The 21,037-nt window shown below is 39.8% G+C and overlaps 1 protein-coding gene and 1 non-coding gene across 2 annotated transcripts; both read left to right on the top strand.

The window, feature by feature from the left end:
- Window positions 1–42: 42 nt before the first annotated feature.
- LOC131486392 (U6 spliceosomal RNA) lies at window positions 43–146 on the top strand. The gene has a single exon (XR_009249306.1). It is a non-coding gene; the product is annotated as a U6 spliceosomal RNA (small nuclear RNA).
- Window positions 147–10,212: 10,066 nt separating this feature from the next.
- Window positions 10,213–16,891, top strand: DEFB125 (defensin beta 125). Its single transcript, XM_058685198.1, has 2 exons — window positions 10,213–10,270; window positions 16,510–16,891. Exons 1-2 carry the CDS (start codon window positions 10,213–10,215, stop codon window positions 16,845–16,847), a joined length of 396 nt encoding a protein of 131 aa, XP_058541181.1. The 3' UTR covers window positions 16,848–16,891.
- Window positions 16,892–21,037: the final 4,146 nt, after the last annotated feature.

Raw genomic sequence — 21,037 nt, 5'->3', positions numbered from 1 at the left:
AAAAAATGGCAGGACTTCCTTCCTTTTAAAAGGCTGATTATTGTGCTCGCTTCACCAGCACATGTATTAAAATTGGAACGATACAGAGATTAGCACAGCCCCTGCACGAGGATGACACACAAATTCATGAAGAAAAGTCTGATTATTATTCCACTTTATATATACACACTTTCTTTAACCATTCTACCGTCAACATACATTTGGGTTATTTCCACACCTTGGCTATTGTAAATACTGTGAAGAACATGGGAATGCAAATATCTCTTCAATAGAATGATTTCATTTCATCCAGCTATATATCCAGCAGTGGGATTTCTGGATCATATGAGAGTGCTATTTTTCATTTTTGGGGGGAGAAACTACCATACTGTTTTCCACAGTGGCTGCACAATATTTGACAATATCACCTTCTGTCTGTGAACGCAGGATATCTTTCCATTTATTTCTGTCTTCAATTTCTTTCTTTCTTTCATCACTTTGGCCCATGATTATAAGACGGCTACCTCGCCTCCAGCAACATGACTGTGATTCAAGCAGAGGGAAGTGGCAGGACAAAAGCTAATGGGTACCTGCCACTTGAATCTTAGCCCCGTCCCTCTGAAGTATCTTACAAGATCCCCCACCAAAAATATTCTGCTTAACATCACTGACCATAATTGCATCACGTTTCACCACTCTGTGTTTGCCAGATTTGGAAACGTTGTTGACATGGGCGTGCCGCTGCATCTAAACTATCATCCAGACACAACAGGTCGTGCTAAGGAGCAAAGAGGCGGAAAGGCCCAGAGCGCACTCACTCCTCAGCAGATAGCACTAGGCACACGGAGTTCTCCAAGAATGACGGCATCCCTGTGGGGCCAAACTAACGATCCCGTTCTTGGAACATCAAGATCTAATCGCGCTGGCGGCCCGCAGGCACACCCCAAGCTCTGTGGAACATCACACTGGGTCAGGTGAGGAACCGCATGTTCAGACCACCCCCCGGGAGCAGAGCAGGCTGGAGACGTGGCAGATGGAAGAGCTCCGTGGACAGGTGATCAAGCGGAGCTACTGAGAGTTCAGGAAGCTGAAGAATTTGGGCAACTGATACCAATCTGCAGCCCCCCTGCAGAACACACGGGGGCTTCTCAGAAAGCCTGTCATCTCAGGACACAGTATGTGGCCAGGCAACACTCTGAGCGTCGGTGACAAAGTATTCAGGGGCAAAGTTCTTTTATGCAAGCTGCCTATGGCCCTGCTCACTGCTTTGACCTGTTACCACCTAGGTTTCTTTTTGTTAGCTTTTGATTTAGCAAATAATTCACATAGATAGGCTCACTAGCTTCCAAATCAGAAAGTGATTACCTTGATTTACATGCAAAGATACTTGAAGAAAAATGTAAAAAATCTATATGTCCTAAACAGATCATCCAATATATGTTCCAGAAAACTAATGCTACAAGGTAAAATGGTATATTGAATTGCTGCTATTATTTAATAATTAATGACTATAATTTGCCTACATTAGTTATCATCTATTTTCTTCTGTAATAAATGAGGGTGTATCTCACTTATATCTTATCACTGGAACCTTATTCTTCCTTCTACAATGTGAACTCATTACTTGCTAGACAGGGTACAGGGATGTCATTTTAGAATTTTCATTATGGGGCGCCTGGGTGGCTCAGTCGGTTGAGCGTCCGACTTCGGCTCAGGTCATGATCTCACAGCTCGTGAGTTCGAGCCCTGCGTCGGGCTCTGTGCTGACAGCTCAGAGCCTGGAGCCTGCTTCTGCTTCTGTGTCTCCCTCTCTCTCTGCCCCTAACCCCCTCGCATTCTGTCTCTGTCTCTGTCAAAAATAAATAAACATTTTAAAAAAAAATTTAAAAAAAAAAAGAGTTTTCATTATTATGGGGCACATGGATGTCTCAGTCAGTTGAGCGTCCAACTCTTGATCTTGGCTCAGGTCACGATTTCACTGTTTGTGGGATAGAACTCTGCGTCAGGCTCTGTGCTGACAGGAGCCTGCTTGGCTCTCTCTCCCTCTCTCTGCCCCTCCCCAGCTCGTGCTCTTTCTCTCTTTCAAATAAATAAACTTAAAAAAAAAAAGAATTCTTATTATTAAACTCCTGGGTTGGCATAAATATTCTTGGGTGCTGTATTTGCATATAAAAAATCACTCCATCTTTCTGCTTATGTACCTTTTATAAAGAGAATAAAGCAGGAAATTTCAGTGCCATGCATTCCAAAAATATGTTTTTCTATATTCATAAACATCTTAAATCAAAAGCTAATTGAGGATAGGCTTAACCACATAAAAAATGCTTACAATCACAATTTCGGTTCTGTCTATTAAGTATGGACAGGAAATCTAGGATTACCACACTTTGAGGAAAAGCTGCAATTTGACAGAAAATAAATTAAAACAATCAGGCTCTCACAGTGAGTATCTGGCTAGTGGCAACGCCAACACTTCAAGACTTTCTTCCTAACAAAGGTCTAGTCTCTAGGGAGAAAGAATTTCACAGAAGGCAATTCCGAGACTTTATCCCGGATGAAAGGTATTGGGGTGCCCGGGTGGCTCAGTCGGTTAAGCGTCCGACTTGGGCTCAGGTCATTATCTCACAGTTGGTTGGGTTCAAGCCCGGATTGGGATCTCTGCTGGCAGCTCGGAGCCTGCAGCCTGCTTCCAATTCTGTGTCTCTCCCATTCATGGTCTCTCCCTCCCCCCCATCACCCCCCTCTCTCTCAAAAGTGAATAAACATTTTAAAAAATAAAAAATAAAAAAAAAAGAAAGGTATCTTGCCCACTCCAACCTGCTCTAAACTTATTTCATCTAAGGAAAAAAATAGGCGACAGGGAAGATATCTTCAAGGAAATATATTGGGGGCACTGTTCTCAGGGAAGGGAGTAACAGATGGGCAAAAGAGTATATGCTGGGAAAGGGGACAGAAATACTGGTGAAGGTCACAGCCCTGAGACACAGCCTCAGTAAAAGTATGGGACAAAATCAGAAAAATTTAGATCTTTTTCCTTCTACCACATTGTACCAATATACCAAAAAACCTTCAGTATGTTAACAGTGGATTTCAGCTGAAAGGGCTGAACACAGACTCTTGGTGTTTCTAAGCAGACTTAGATCGTTTAAAAAGATATAACTAAAACTCTAGGTCAAGCACTTAAAACAATGTAAAAATAAGTTTAAATGATATGCCAAGAGACAGAGAAAGAAAATGCAACTATGCAGGGCCATAGGCAACTTGCATAAAAGAACTTTGCCCCTGAATACTTTGTCACCGACGCTCAGAGTGTTGCCTGGCCACATACTATGTCCTGAGATGACAGGCTTTCTGAGAAGCCCCCGTGTGTTCTGCAGGGGGGCTGCAGATTGGTATCAGTTGCCCAAATTCTTCAGCTTCCTGAACTCTCAGTAGCTCCGCTTGATCACCTGTCCACGGAGCTCTTCCATCTGCCACGTCTCCAGCCTGCTCTGCTCCCGGGGGGGTGGTCTGAACATGCGGTTCCTCACCTGACCCAGTGTGATGTTCCACAGAGCTTGGGGTGTGCCTGCGGGCCGCCAGCGCGATTAGATCTTGATGTTCCAAGAACGGGATCGTTAGTTTGGCCCCACAGGGATGCCGTCATTCTTGGAGAACTCCGTGTGCCTAGTGCTATCTGCTGAGGAGTGAGTGCGTTCTGGGCCTTTCCGCCTCTTTGCTCCTTAGCACGACCTGTTGTGTCTGGATGATAGTTTAGGTGCAGCGGCACGCCCATGTCAACAACGTTTCCAAATCTGGCAAACACAGAGTGGTGAAACGTGATGCAATTATGGTCAGTGATGTTAAGCAGAATATTTTTGGTGGGGGATCTTGTAAGATACTTCAGAGGGACGGGGCCAAGATTCAAGTGGCAGGTACCCATTAGCTTTTGTCCTGCCACTTCCCTCTGCTTGAATCACAGTCATGTTGCTGGAGGCGAGGTAGCCGTCTTATAATCATGGGCCAAAAGCATGTGCTAGGAGGGTGTGAAAAAAAGGGTAGATGTTGCCTGGTCCCTGATGTCAGTGTGAAAGTCTTATAGCATTCCTTGACATTATACCATATGAGAAGAATAAAACCCTAATTTGTGCGACACCTTTTTGCATGTTTTTGTGTTTCACATTTCCTCCTAATTAACAGGTCGTATCCAAATATGTGGGTTGCATCTAAAGTGACATTTAGAAGGAAGTTTTTATCACTAAATGCTTACAGTTAAAAAGAAAAAGGGGTGCCTGGCCGGCTCAGTCAGTAGAGCATGTGACTCTTGACCTCAGGGTCGTGAGTTCAGGCCCCACACTGGGTGTGGAGCCTACTTAAAATAAAAATAGAAAAAAAATTTTTTTTAATTAAAAAAAGAAAAAGAAAGATCTCTATAATCTAAGATCTTATCTCAAAACTAGAAAAAGAAGAGCAAAATAAACTCAAAGCAAGCAGAAGAAAGGAAATAATAAGGGGAACAGTAGGAGAAAAATAAAATTGAAAACAACAAAAAAAAAAGAAAAAAATAAACAGAAAGCTGATTCTCAAAAAAAAATCTGTAAAATTACTAAGTCAAATTTCAAAATTGACAAAGATAAAAGGAAGCAATTCAGAAACCATCAATGTCCACAATGAAACACTGATGTCATTAAGATCCTACAGCCATTAAAAAAGATAAGAGGGGCGCCTGGGTGGCTCAGTCGGTTAAACGTCCAACTTCGGCTCAGGTCATGATCTCGGGGTTTGTGAGTTTGAGCCCCGTGTCGGGCTCTGTGCTGACAGCTCGGAGCCTGGAGCCTGCTTCAGATTCTGTGTCTCTTTCTCTCTCTGCCCCTCCCCAGGTTGTGCTCTATCAAAAATAAATAAATGTGTAAAAAAAAAAGATAAGAAAAGAAGAGCGCCTAGGTGGCTCAGTCAGTTGAGCCTATGCCTCTTGATTTCAGCTCAGATCATGATCTCACAATCATGAGATCGAGCCCCATGATGACCCCCCCCCCCCACCAATAGGTGTGGAGCCTGCTCCTTTCTCTCCCTCTGCCTTTGCCCCTCTCTAGTTTGCACGAGCATATGTGCTCTCTTTATCTAAAACAAATAACAATAATAATAATAATAATAATAATAATAATAATAAATAAGATGGGAAAACCACAAGAAATTTTTCACTCAAAAATTTTACAACTTAGAAGAAATAGGTCAATTCTTCAAAAACCAAAAACAATTTAAACTCGATCTTGATGAAATAGACCACCTGACTAGTTCTATAACCATTAAAGAAATTGGATTTCTAATTTAAAAGCTTTCAAACAGTAATCTCCAGGCCGAAATGCTTTCGCTGGAGAATTTGACCCAATATGGGTTTTCCCCATTATCTGAGGGTAGAACATTTCTATGAACACTTTTGTAAGCCCAATGGCATAAAGCAAAGATGAAATTACCATTAATTCATATGGAGAATTTGTTGAGCGTTTCCAGACCGAAAGATAACCTTTCTTAGTCTTTCTGATATCTTGGGACACAGCCTGCTAAGGGATGCACAAAATCCAGACAAAGCCCAGATGCTCAGAGACGTAGTGCAAAGCCATGGCAACTTGATGCTGAGATACTGAGTGTAGTTCCCAGGGCAGCAGCTTGGTGGGGCTATTCTGGCTGCTCTAGGTGTGAGTTGCCTCGATAATGACTCATTGCAAAGCAAACGCGTAACTGATCACTATTTTTGCTTTTCGCCTTTTGTAAAAGCAAAAATCCTCTTCAGATTTCTTTGTTAGCAAAAACAGGTACTAATGTAGGTCTTTCATAGAAGCAGAGTGGTGTGACCCAAACTTTCACATAGTGAGGGATACCAGTATGTACAAAGATTTAATCTCCTCCAGAAGCTAGAAGAGAAGTACTTCCTAACTCATTGTATGATATCAGCATTACCCTACTACTGAAACTAGAGACATTTTTTTTTTTTAATTTTTTTTTAAACGTTTATTTTTGAGACAGAGAGAGACACAGCATGAGCAGGGGAGGGTCAGAGAGAGAGGGAGACACAGAATCAGAAGCAGGCTCCAGGCTCTGAGCCATCAGCCCAGAGCCCGACGCAGGGCTCGAACTCACGGACCGCGAGATCGTGACCTGAGCGGAAGTCGGCCGCTTAACCGACTGAGCCACCCAGGCGCCCCTAGAGACATTTCTAAAAACAAAAACTACAGACCAAATGCCCTCGTGAACTTACATGCAAATACCTCAGTAAAATATCAGCAAATAGAATCCACAATGTATAAAAAAATCAGATACCAGGACCAAGGGGAAGCTATTTCAGGTATGCAAGATTGGTTTCATATAATTAAAAAAATAAAAAAATCAACGTAACCATATCAATAAGGAAATTATAAAAATAATATGAGCCTATTGATTGTCACAGAAAAAAACATTTTACAAAACACCAGTTCATGATAAAAATTCTTTTCAGGTGAGGAGTAGAAGGGAATTACTTCAATTTGATAAAGAACATCTACAAAATAAATCCCTCATATTTAGTGATCAAAGGCTAACTGCTTTCACATTACCAGTACCGGAAGTTGTAGTCATCACAATAAATCAAGAAATAATAGACAAAGATTTAAAAGGAAAAAGGGGCTGCCTGTTTGCAGAAGACATGATTCTCCAGGTGAAAATCCCATCAAAAATCTATTTTAAAAAATCCACAAGAATCGACTAGTGAGTTCAGCTGGGTTGCAGGATAAAAGACAAGACACAGAAGAATTCAGGTTTCTACTTGAATCTGTGTCTCCTGAATTACAACTCTAACAGCCCAAATAAATGTCTGTTTGCTTAAAAAATTATTCAAAAGTAAATTCCATTTCTATATATTAGCAATAAACTTACAGAAACTGGAATTTAAAGGCAGTAGTAATTACAGTCACTCCCAAGTAAATGAAATACTTAGGTATACTTTTAACGAAACAAGTTTAGGGGCGCCTGGGTGGCTCAGTTGGTTAGGCGTCCGATTTCCGCTCAGGTAATGATCTCCCAGTTCCTGAGTTCGAGCCTGGCATCAGGCTCTGTGCTGACAGCTCAGAGCCTGGAGCCTGCTTTGGATTCTGTGTCTCCGTCTCTCTCTGCCCCTCCCCCACTGACTGTCTCTGTCTCTCTCAAAAACAAATAAAACATTAAAAAGTTAAAAAAAAAAAAACAAGTTTAGGATCTGAATGCTGAAAATTACGAAATTCTGATGGAAGCAAAACAAACCTAAATATGCAATGAGTCATACTGTGTTTACGGATTAGAAGACTTCGCATTGATCTACAGGGTTAGTGAAATTCTTATCTAATCTAAGCAAGATTTTTTGTAGACATAGACAAGTTTGTTATAACATTGATACACGAGAACATCATCCCTACCATCTTGACAGAGTATAAAGTATAAAGTAAGAGGTATCATTCCATCAGAGAGCAAGGCTTAGGTACAGCTGTGTTGTATTAGTGGAGGGACTGGTGGCACAAATTACAGGATCGAGAAACAGATCAGACAAATATGCTCAACTGACTTTTGGCAAGGCCATAGTGAATGAAAGGTGGGACCCTTATGATGATGGAACTGCTCCGTATCTTTTGAGTGTGGTGGTGGACGCACAAACCTAATGTGTGGGAAAACTGCACGGAACTGCAAACACACACACTACCACAACACACACATGCACACACAAATGATTACAAGTAAAACTGGGGCATCAGAATGAGATTGGGGGGATGTATCAGTGTCACCATCCTCGTTGAGACTGTACTATAGGCTTACAAGATGTGACCATTGGGGGACACGAGATAAAGGGCAAACAGGCTCGCTCTAAATTATTTCTTACAAGTACCTATGAGTCTACAATTATTTTAGTTAGAAAAATACTGGCAGGGGCACCTGCGTAGCTCAGTCATTAAGCATCTGACTTCGGCTCAGGTCATTATCTCACGATTTGTGAGTTTGAGTCCCACATCAGGACTTGAGCCCCATTTGAAAATCATGAATATCACCTAACAAATTAACAGGCTAATAGAAAAAAATCAAATGATCCAATCAATTGATGTATAAATAGCATCTGAATAAGTTTCAAATGCATTCATGATAAAAACTCTAAGAAAACTAAGAATGGGGATACCTGGTTGGCTCGGTCAGTTGAGCATCCGACTCTTGATTTTGACTCAGGTCATGATCTCATGGTTTGTGGGATCGAGCCCCACATCAGGCTCTGTGCTGACAGTGTGGAGCCTGCTTGGGGTTCTCTCTCTCTCTCTCTCTCTCTCTCTCTCTCTCTCTCCCCCTCCCCCCACTCATGCTCGTGTACATGTGCTCTCTCTGAAAATAAATACATAAACATTAAAAAACACTAAGAATGTAGGGAAACTTTCCTAACTTGATAAAAAAAAAATCTACAAAATACCTACGGCTATTCTTATACTTAATGTACTTAATGTTAGACTTAATGGTAAAAGAATGAATATATCTAAGATCACAGAAATGCAAGGATACTCACATTCACCATTCTCATTTAATGTATTCTGAAAATTCTACTCAACACGGTAAGACCAGAAAAGGAAATAAAAGACAGCGTTTGGAAAGGAAACAAGAAAACTGTCCTCATTTGCAGCTGACATGGTAGTTTATGTAGAAAAGACCAAAGAATCTATAAAAAAAAAAAACAAAAAAAAAAAACAACACCTCCTAAAACTACTGAGTTGAGCAAGGTCCAGGATACAAAATCAACACATAAAAATGAATTGTATTGCTGTATACTAGTAAGGGTATGTGAATGCTGAAATTAAAAGTATCAAATTATACTTACGTGAATGTTGAAATTAAAGGTACTAAATACTTAGGTGGAAATTGAAAAATATTTTAAATCTTGTATCCTAAAAACTACAAAACACTGATGCAAGCAATAAATGCTAAGTGAAATAAGTCAGTCAGAGAAAGACAAATACCATATTGTTTCACTGCTCTGCACAATTTAAGAAACAAAACAAATGGACAAATTAAAAAAGGGACAAACCAAAAGCAGACTCGTGACTTTAGAGAACAAACTGGTGGATGCCAGAGGGGAGGTGGATGGGGAATGGGTGAAACAGGTGATGGGAATTAAGAGTACTTTTATCTTGATGAGCACTGAGGAATGTACGGGATGGCCGAATCACTATATTGTACACCTGATACTAACATGACACTGTATGTTAACTATACTGGAATTAAAATTAAAAAGAAAGAAAAAAACAAACAAACAAAAAGGACAGAAAGAAATTTAAAAGACACTTAAATGAAGTGGCGTAGGCATACCTGTTCATGGACTAGAAGACTCAACATTTCTCCCCAGACTAATACACAGGTACAACTCAATTGCTATCATAATCCCAGGAAGATCTTTTGTGGATATGCACAAGACTATTCTAAAATCTGTATCGACAAGCAAAGGAACCGGTATATAGCTAAAAAAAATTTTTTAAAGAAGAATAAAGCGAGAAGAATCAGTACACTATCTTAGGACATATTATACAGTTACAGTAATCAAGGGTATGTTGTTTTGTCAGAGGAACAGGCACACAATCAATGGAAGGTAACAGAGAACCATGTATGGCCGAATAATTTTTGACAAGTTTTGACAAATTGCCAAAGCAGTTCAATGGAGGAAGGATAGTACTTTTAATAAATCGTTACTGCAAAAATTGAATATCCACAGTAAAAAAGGAATCCATCTCAAACTAAACTTCAAAACTTAGACAAAAATGAATACAGAATGGATTTGGCAATCATTCAGATGGAGAGGAGGATACTCTAGTGGAAGTCATAAGCTATTGGTCTGAAATAAGTGGAATCTTCATGTAGCATTCTGCTACCATTGGTGTATATGTATGATGCTGCATATAGACAGAGGAGAAGTAATTGGCCTCATCTAGGGTTAAAGAGAACAACTTCCTTTGGGAGTTGTTTCTTTCCATCAGACTCTATACTTCCTCAGGATTATAACTCATTTCACAAGGCCTCAGTTTCCTTTAAAAGTTTCTGGAACAGAGCATGATTTTGTCATGCACACTCAGTGGTGCAAGTTAATGGTTTGGTGTTCTGGATGGTGTCCCCATTTCTGGTTCATCACCCACGATAGGCAAGTAAAGGTGACTATTTAGAGTCCTAGCTGGGCAAAGTGCTCTGGATTCCTCAGGACACAGAGCTTCCTCTCTGCCAGAAGCCATGAACCTCCTGATGCTGGCCTTCATTATATGTGGGTTTCTAAATCTGGTGACCAAAGGTAATGGAACCCTACAACATAGGCACAATGGAACTAGGATGTTGTTGACCTTGGGCTTTCAGGTGTCTTGAGGGGAAAAGAGGGTCTGCAGGAAAAGCCTTGGGCCAATAAAGAACCACAAAAATGGTCTCATTATGGCAGCTCAATGTCCCTACTCTCTAAGACTCTGTTGGAGGCACCTATCATGTTAGGGTATCTTCTTCCTTTTTTTTTTTTTAAATCTTCTTGGCCATGATGTATTTTTTTCTAGTGTTTTTTTTTAACGTTCACTCATTTTTGAGAGAGCACAAGCAGGGGTGAGGCAAAGAGAGAGAGAGAGAGTAAGACACAGAATCTAAAGCAGGCTCCAGGCTCTGAGCTGTCAGCACAGAGCCCAACGTGGGGCTCAAACTCACGAACAGTGAGATCATAACCTGAGCCGAAGTTGGACGCTTAACCTACTGAGCCACCTAGGCGCCTCATGTTGGGGTATCTTCTGAGACATTTCTCTAAAGGCATGAATTTCCTCAATCTTCTGAGCAGCTCTTGCTAGCTCTCTCTATAACTAACCAGTGTTAACCAGTGAAATAGTAATCTTCTCATATTAGATCGATATGAATGGGCTTATTCCTGCTTTTTAGTAATGCTACTTTTGAGAATTATCCACTTTTATTGAAAAGCAATACTTGCAATTGATGGAAAGTATCAGGCACTTGATAGGTTTATATGAGTTTAAGTACTCTCTTACCCTAGAGTAATATTTCTGCAATCTTTCTTTCAGAATCCCTCAATCTCACCAATTTCTTGTATATCCTAGCAGATATAGATAGATAGATAGATAGATAGACCGATCTTAGATTTTCTTTTTCTTTTTTAGATCTTAGATTTTTAAAAACCCAGTGTAAATGAACCATGTGGATTCTTCTGCAAGGTACAACTACTATGTCTTAAAAATTTCTTGTCAATATAGAAACTTACTTTATTGTTATTAATGGATGCACAAGACTTAAAGAAGGTGGGTGAATTTCTGATTATGAACTATTTGCTGATATTTTGAAAAGTTTTGAAATAGTAAAGAACTAAAAATAAAGTTTTGTTTTGTTGCTCTCCCTCAGATTTCTTGGATACTGTGTGAATAAAAATGTGTAGCCTACTTTTAAATTTTCTATTATAATGTAAGTATTTTCCCATGTATTAAATATTTTCCAACAACTGAATTTTCAATAATTGCACAAAATTTCATTGAATGGATGCTCTGCAAATCATTTATCCAATCTGATAATTGGACATTTACGTCCTTATTTTTGCTAATAAGTATATTTATGTTATATTTACAAATTAGTTCTATATAACCATTCTCAGCCATAAATCAAATTTTTTTTTAATTTTTTTTTCAACGTTTTTTATTTATTTTTGGGACAGAGAGAGACAGAGCATGAACGGGGGAGGGGCAGAGAGAGAGGGAGACACAGAATCGGAAACAGGCTCCAGGCTCCGAGCCATCGGCCCAGAGCCTGACGCAGGGCTCGAACTCACGGACCGCGAGATCGTGACCTGGCTGAAGTCAGACGCCTAACCGACTGCGCCACCCAGGTGCCCCCATAAATCAAAAATTTTAAATGAAGAATAATAAAGATGTAATTGTTTCTACTTCATTCAGTATGGAGAAGTCAAACTTCATATATATTTATTGTGCATTTTAATTTGTCTACAAATTGTGTGGTTCTGCCTGTTTTTCCTTTTTATTTGGGGGGGGTAGCTTTTATTCCGGTTGATTTATAGATCTTCCCATATAGGTTCCGTTTTGAAATTTAACTACTTAATGTATTTGAGTTTATTTTTGTATTTTCAAGTAAGAGAGCATCTGATGGTTTTGTGAAGTAACTTTTTACTAAGCCAAGTTGTCCATCAATGTCAATGGCTATATTTAACTTGGTGCCATCTGATTCTGCATCTGGTTATGTTTTAGGCAGAATTCACACACGGGAAAATGTTTTGGCCCTGGCTTGCTCAACCCACAGAGTTCTGTCTGTTTCCTCTGCTTAGATGTACTTGACCCAGACTCTGGTGTGGCAAATTCCTTTACCTCCTCCAAGTCATTATTTAATTGTCACCTTCTTTCAAACCCTATGCTAACTTCTGTTTAAACCACTGTCAGGGGGTGTCTGGATGGCTCCATTGGTTAAGCGTCCGACTTTGGCTCAGGTCATGATCTCACGGTTCGTGGGTTCAAGCCGTGCGTCGGGCTCCGTGCTGACAGCTCAGAGCCTGGAGCCTGCTTCTGGCCTCCCCTGCTCACGCTCTGTCTCTGTCTCTCCCTCTCTCTCAAAAATAAATAAAACATAAAAAAAAGAAACTGCTAGTCTGCCCCCATGACACCCCAAATAGATTCTGCTGAAATCTATTCTCTCTTACTTCTGCAAACCACTATCACCTTCTCACATATAAGGTAATGTATTTGTTTTTCATCGTCTGTCTTCCCCTGCCAGAAAGTAAGCTCTGTGTGATTTTTTGTCTGCTTAGTTCACAAATGTACTATACGGACCTAGAATAAAATCTGTATCATAGTTAGGGGCTCACACTTTCTTGAATGAGGGGCATTCAAGAATGGATATCCTAGAGGAAAAGAAAACTTGAGAAACAATCTTTGTAGAAACAAGGAGTGAAGAAGTGATGTCAAAGTTTGTCTCGGAAGAAAAAAGTGGAATGTCTACACTTAAAACTTACAGAAAATTCTAACATGAGCAAAGCAAATCGGAGCCAGTAAAAAAAATAAGAGAATGAATCATCGGAGAAGAGGAATAAACTTCTTGGCCCAGGGGAGGCAACAGGAGACAAATTACTGTTATCTCTATATATGTAAACCCATGAAAGGTGCTTTTCATACATAATCAAATTAAATCCAGAAAAGGTTGTTTTGAGAACGGCTTCCCTTTTAATACATACCGGGCTTTCTCCGACATAGAATCTTTGCTCTAGCTGCTTCCTCTGCCTAGGATACACTAACCTTTATACATTGCACGCAATTTGCTGAGAAATACGGTCATATTTACTTGCCTGAAAAATGATCGTAAAATGGAGCAGGCTAGCTTCACTTTATATTCAGATCCTCATCCCTCAAATTATCACATTGCTTAGAAATCCTACCATATTTCTTTTGTGAGCTCATCCTTCCTCTTTCCCAGACAGCTCTTTTGTACTGACCTTTCTTTCTCTTTAATTCTCCTGCTCTATTTCTCTACATGACTCTCCCTCCCAGCTTATGACTTTATCCCACACTTCAAGATTTAAAAAATTCAAATAGTCACAAGAAAAGATGCTCAACATCACCAGTCATCAGGGAAATGCAAATCAAAACCACAATGAGATATCACCTTACACCTGTCGGAATGGCTAAAATAAAAAGGCGAGAAGTAAGAATGTTGGTGAGGATGTGAGAAAAAGAACCCTTGTGCACGCCTGGTGGGAATGCAAATTGGCACAGACACTGTGGAAAACAATATGGATTTCCTCAAAAAAATTAAAAATTAAAACTAGACTGCCATGGGGTGCCTGGGTGGCTCACTTGGTTGGGCGTCCCACTCTTGATTTCAGCTCAGATCATGATCCCAAGGTAATAGGGTCAAGTCCTGTGTTGGGCTCCACGTTGAGTGTGGAGTCTGCTTAAGATTCTCTCTCCCTCTGCCCCACTCTTTGCTCTCTCTCTCTCTCTCTCTAAAATAAAAATAAAAAAAATAGAAACACCATATGATCTAATAATTCTACTACTGGACATTTACCCAAAGAAAATGAAAACACTAATTTGAAATATATGTGCATTCCTATGTTTATTGCAACATTATTTCCAATAGTCAAGATAGGGAAGCAACCCAAGTATCCATCAATAGACAAATGGATAAGGATAAGACAAAATATTATGCAGCCCTAAAAAAGTATAAGATTGTGCCATTTACAGCCAATATAGGTGGACTGAGAGGGTATTTTGCTAAGTGAAGTAAGTCACACTGAGAAAGACAAGTACTATCTTACTCCACTCATATGTGAAATCTAAAAAACCGATTAAACAAATAAAACAAAAAAATAAAAAAATTAAACATTCAAATAGAACTTTTTCTTTTTACCACGGTCAACATTCCTACCAGTATGTCTTTGCACCCATCTTCTCTTTCCCTCTTGACATAGCTGAGGACGTGTGCCTTCTCTGCCTCAATCTGTCGAATGTGATTTTGATCCTTGCCAACCATGAAGAACTATGCCTTTCTTTTGTCTCATTTCCCTATTCTGCATTAATCGCTTCCTTTCTACTGGTTTCTCCTTAAGCGTCTTCAAACATGCTCTGTCATTTCCCTGAAAAATGCTCCCTTGGTTCCGTATTGTCCTCCAAGAACCTCTCCATTTCTCCGCTCTTCCTCACGTGGAACTTAAGAGTTTTGTCTCCAGGTTCTACTTCGACTTCTCTCATTCACCTTTCACCAACTTCGCTTTTCTTTCTTTTTTTTTTTCCCCTCTCACTCTGAAACCACTCCTCTCATGGTTATCAGTGACAATCATCATGTTAAACACAATGGACGTTTCTGCCCTATCTTACTCAACTTCTCCTCAATATTTGCCTACAAATGTCCACTCACTGTTTTAAGAAACACTTTCCTCTCTTGCATAACCTAGTTACACTGATACAACTTTATTTGTATCCTTTTGGCATTTATCATCTTTCATGCATACTAGCCTGATCTGCACCTTGCCGTTCTCCCCAAAGCATGGTTGATTGTGTACGAAATGCCCCTGTACAGAGCAATCCAGAAAGGACAGAAAATTATGAGCTCACTCTGGGATCATCTATCAAATATTGGCTGGCCAGGTGGCAGATAAATACTCCAGCTCCTTTCATTCTCAAGGAGAATTCTGAGGCACTGGCTGCCACAGTTTCCCACAGGATTATGCTCTAGTCAACCACACTGGTAACTAACTCTATAACTCACCTCTTCTTGGCTTTCTTACTTTCCTAACTACCGTATTTCCAAACTGATTCCAGATGGAGGAGAATGCCTCTCGGTTCACTTGTTATACTCAAATTTCCCCCCAAGGTCTGCTTTTGGAGAAACGAATCTAATTCTCTAGTGTCTCATTCTCTTGTTTTGTTCCAACTTACCTGGTTGTTCCTTCTGGATCTTTTTCTCCTATTTGAGCTCTTAATATTGACACTCACCAGAATTTAATCTTGGTCCCCTTTTTATCTCACGTTATTCCAGCTCACTATACTTTATCCATTACTGTAGTCTGAAATATCCATAAGCAACGATTCCAAAATTTACACCTAGAGTCCGAACTTGCCTACTGAGATCCTACAGGTGTTTCCACCGCCTTTTTTGACATTCTAGGTGTATGTTACATGCCCTGAAGTGAATACTTGAGCCTGCCTTTTCTCTTCCTTCCAAAGCTTGTTGTTTCCTCAGTTTACCATCCTGCGAATGGCAAGTACCACTAATCTCCCCTATCTCAACAGAAATGCAGGAATGCACTTTGATTTCTCCATCTTCCTCTGATCTCATATCCAAACAACCCATGTCTTAAATCTACCCTCTTTTTCCCACAGTTCTTGAAGCCCCAATTCCAGTCACCATTATATCATACCTAGCCAAAGCTTCTAACACACCTTCCTGATTCTGTTCTTTCTTTTCCCTAATCTAATTTCCACATAAAATCCAAACTAATCATCTAAAGCATAAAATAAATTAGTTCACACTGTGTTTTGAAACCAAAATGCTGAACAATGGTGTAACATGACTGGGTGATGGCATTGGCCACTTGAAGTTCACTTCATCTTAGGCTCCTTGTCACGTTACACTTCAGACTCATCAGCCTCCTCCAAACACATGATGCAGTTTCTCAGCAGTGGGACTGAGCATTTGCTGATCCTTTCTCTGCTTTCTGTGTACTTGGCTGGCTCCTTCCATCCTTCTTGCCTTGGCTTAAATATTAGCTGTACATAGGTCTCCCTCTCTACCTCTCTTTCTTCCTCCTCCTCCTCCTCCTCTTTCCTTCTTCTGCTTTCCTTCTTTCTCTCTCTCCCCACCCAGCCCCCATTTCCTTGATGGCATATGACACAATATTTAACATACAGTTTCATTTTTTGGTCTCCCAATGGCTTGTAGCATTTATCATATTGCTCTAGATGGGTAATGGTTGTCAAGTTTTTCAATTAATGCTTATCATATTGGTGCTAGAGTTAAAAACTTATCCTACTCATTTATTCCCTGCAGCTGGCTGGGAAGTCAAAAGATGTTGGAAGGATAACATCGGGCACTGCAGAAAACGATGTTTTCATGTTGAAAGGTACAAGCTGCTTTGTATGAACAAGCTAACGTGCTGCATTCCCATAAAAGAAGACGACGGATACACTAAAACGCCACCACGTCCTGTACCCTTTGAAGAACAGATAACTGTTAATACGAATGACTGGGATTTATTTTCTAATTCCCCCATATCTTGGTTTGATGATGAGGTAACAGTTAACCCAACTATACCTGGAAACCTAAGAGAAAATTCTTCCACAGCTCCGGCACATTCTCTTGAGACCACTGAAGGTACAACTAATTAACATTTCTTCTGGGTATGGGACACTAGAGATATGCACTGGGAATAATATGCAGGGACCCAATCTTGTTGATGTTATTTCACCAGGGACAATTCTATTGGGGACTGGATGGCATGCAGACGGACAGAATGCTACTGTCAAGACAAGTACCAAGAGTTACCCTACAGTTGGAAATGTGTAAAGGGAAGTGCATAGAAGACACAGGGGTTCTCTTTATTGGGCTGAAATTCCTTATCTGTCTTCCTCTGATGTATTAAAATATATTGGTCTCAGTGAACATTTTGTGTGTCTGTGTATTTTTCCATACCAAAAAAAAAAGACCACAGTTTGGAGCTGCCTTTATGGTTGAGACAAGGATTTTGATTTTAGTGATTCCTGAACCACTCCTATCATATACGGAGGAACCTGTGAAGGCACATAAAAAGTTCCAGACAAGTCCTCCCTTTCCCATATTCCCCCCACCCCCATTTATTGCAAGTTATGAATTTAAGTCCTTATCTGTATCATAAGGTCAAACTTTGTTTAAGGGCTTCAACCAGAAACTAACCCAGTTATAGTCAGAAACCACCTCATTCTGCACAAATACTGTGTTAACTAGATAGCGATGAAACTGTGACTTGCCTTGAGAGCAGCATATGAAATTAAAAGCTGCATCACAAATTCGACTCACCTTTCCAATGTTCTTTCCAGTCAAAAGTCCAACTTCCCACAATGGTGACCTCACAGCATGCCTCTCCAGATCTTTATCTTGTCCGTGAATGCCTGTTGTGTGTAGGGTTTCTATGCTTTGTGTGCCTGTATGCATGTTGAGTGATGGTTTGTATGGTGACTGATGAGTCAGCAAGTTTACTCTTTGATATCACAAAGAAGCAATTATTAACTCTAAACTTGATTGATTATTAATGTGTTGGGCTAAGTCTGGGATGCTACTGGGGCACCTGGGTGGCTCAGTTGGTTGAGCAGCCGACTTCGGCTCAGGTCACGATCTCGCAGTCCGTGAGTTCGAGCTCCGCATCGGGCTCTGTGCTGGCAGCTCGGAGCCTGGAGCCTGTTTCGGATTCTGTGTCTCCCTCTCTCTGACCCTCGCCAGTTCATGCTCTGTCTCTCTCTGTCTCAAAAATAAATAAATGTTAAAAAAAAAAAATTAAATCTGGGATGCTACTGAAAGCCACAGTCTCGGGTGCCTAAATGTCTCAGAATCAAGAAGGTTTTTTCCTCTAATTCTTTTGTCTAAGTCAAGTTTTGTCTAAGTCAAGTTGCCAGTGACTGTGACTGCAGTTTGGATATTGGCCATCAGATCACTGACCTTTCAATAGACCTCTATTCCAGTAGATCTTAGACACCCTGTTAGGCTGACAAGCCATCCTAGCTTGTCTAGGACTGAGGGTTGTCCCAGAACTTGAGAGTTAGAGTGCTAACATCAAGAAAGTCTTTAGCAAACTAGAACAAATTGATCACCTTCTCTCTAAATTGCTCTTCTCTATTTCTTTGCATAGCGGACGCTTCATCACACGGGTCCTGTGTGGACTCTTCACAGAGGCATCTTTTCACTATGAAGGCCTCCCTAAACCACCAGTCTGCCTCAGCCTAGACTACTTTTTTTTTTCATATCTTTGCTTCAAATGTCAACTCCTTAGAAACAATCCTTGGCCATGAGACCACTCCTCACTACTCTATATTATTTTCTTCTTCTTATGCTCTTTGAAATTATTTTGTATATTTAAACAAATTGTTTTTATTTTTCTATTTTATTTATTTATTTTTGAGAGAGAGAGAGAGAGAGAGAGCAGGGGAGGGGCATAGAGAGAATCTGAATTCAGAATCTGAAGCAGGCTCCAGGCCCCAAGCTGTCAGCATGGAGCCCGATGCGGGACTCGAACCCACGGACCGTGAGATCATGACCTGAACTGAAGTCAGATGCTTAACTGACCGAGCCACCCGGGCACCCCTATTTTGTATATTTCTTCAGTCTCCTACTGAATTATTGAGTTATTTACTAATTTATGGCCCGTCATCAACACCATAGTGTCCATATAGTCCTAACACCTTGATCTTGTTCATGGCCATGTCCTGACCTACTAGACCAGTGCCTTGCACATGGTGGATGCTCAATAAAACCTTGCGAACACGTGGTTCATGCAGCCATCTCAATAAATATGAGAAGGTCACACAATATAAATCAGTAGTCTTCAAAGTGGGACACCAGCTACAAAAAGGATTTCCAAGGTGTGCACACTGAGAATTTAAGGAAATAGATTTTTAGACCCTTGATTTCTGAATGTCTTAGCATGATCAGAGAATTCTTAACAGGCTTTTCTTTTCTACCTCCACTTTCTCAGTTTCTCTTCTCCCCCTCTGAAAAGAAAACTTAACCTCTCACCCATCCTTTATCTGACAATCATGGATTGCCCAGAGTGGACAAATCTCCAAGTGTCAAATCAGTGGATAACTGAAATCTTTGTGCTAGTGTTCACAAGATGAGTAATCATAGACTTTGGGTAACAGATCTTTTGGAAATCCAAGTGACTCAAATTTTGTTTATCAAAGCAATGATAGCAGGAAGAATCAAGCTAATGGTGGATAGAGCTTTGAAATTAAGCTTTTTTGAAGCTTAATAACAGCTTACTAAAGAATTTTTGGCATATAACTTGTAAGGAGTTAAAAAAAAAGCTGTGTGATCTACTATCTGTGTATTATCTATCTATCTATCTATCTATCTATCTATCATCTACCTGATGCCTAATCTTCCAACTTTTACATCTACCTATTGGTACAAATAAGATCTTTCAGTGTTTACATTTTCAAAATAAAAACTGGGGGAAAAAGTTGATGCTGACTTTCACCTCGTTCCGGTAAAAAGTAGTATTTATCTAAACTAGAAGAAAGAGGGGATGGGATTCCTGGGTGGCTCAGTCGGTTAAGCGGCGACTTCGGGTCAGGTCATGATCTCATAGTCCATGAGTTTGAGCCCCACATTGGGCTCTGTGCTGACAGCTTAGAGCCTGGAGCCTGCTTCGGATTCTGTGTCTCCCCTCTCTCTGCCCCTCCCCTGCTAATACTCTGTCTCTCTCTGTCTCAAAAATAAGTAAAAACAAAACAAAACAAAAACAAAAACATTAAAATTTTTTTTTTAAAGAAAGAGGGGTGCCTGGGTGGCTCAGTTGGTTGGGCGGCCGACTTGGGCTCAAGTCATGATCTCGCAGTTTGTGAGTTCGAGCCCCATGTCAGCTCTGTGCTGACAGCTCAGAGCCTGGAGCCTACTTCAGATTCTGTGTCTCCCTATCTCTCTACTCCCCTGCTCATGCTCTGTGTCTCTCTGTCTCTCAATAATAAATAAACGTTAAAAAAATTAAAAAATAAAATTAGTAGAAAGATAGCACAATCTATTTACTAACAAGATGCATTTACAGTAAAACAAAAAAGTTATTTTTGGTTGATAATTATTTGTCATGTTTGACAATACATTTATGCATCTTTAATCAATTTTGTTCCAAATATTGCAATGATGGCTCCATCTTGAATATGTTGTTAAACATTTAGAGCTTTATGTTCATGGAGATTTTACAATAAATCACAATATATATCCATCTTTTGTTACAGGCAAATATGATAGAATGATCAATAATAGACTTTTAAACATAAAAATATATTACATTAAGATTTAATTTTGTGGGGAGGGTGGAATAAAAACTTAAACTGGTGGAATAAAAATTTAAAGAGAAAAAAACGATGTAATGTTTCTAATTGCTTTTCTAAAAAGCTTTTCATATTTATTAAATGAATAATTGCCATTATTATCTATTCAGATTGAATTGAAAAACTAAATTGTAATTTTTACATGTCAATTTTTATAATACACCAGTAATCATATCTTTTTATTATATACATTTATGATGAAATATTTTATTTTTCCGTTTTAAATAGTGTTAGGAAAACCACACCCTCAAAATTCAAAAAAGTTTGAAGAGCACTCCTAAAACGTGATATAAGGCTTCAAACGTTACCTGACACAGACCATACCAATCATTCCGTTTTTCCACAATTCCTAGATATTACATTTTCATGAATATATGCTTTCTCCATCATTCAGCATGATAATCTTCATATTCTTTTTATCTTTGGCCTTAAGGATCCCCTGTAGCTCAATAACCCATCACTTCACTACATGGGAACTGACCACCAAATTGCTGCTA

Source organism: Neofelis nebulosa, chromosome 9 (genome assembly GCF_028018385.1).
Source record: "Neofelis nebulosa isolate mNeoNeb1 chromosome 9, mNeoNeb1.pri, whole genome shotgun sequence".
In the NCBI taxonomy this organism is placed as follows: Eukaryota; Metazoa; Chordata; class Mammalia; order Carnivora; family Felidae; genus Neofelis; species Neofelis nebulosa.
This window is presented reverse-complemented; position numbering and strand designations above follow the sequence as displayed.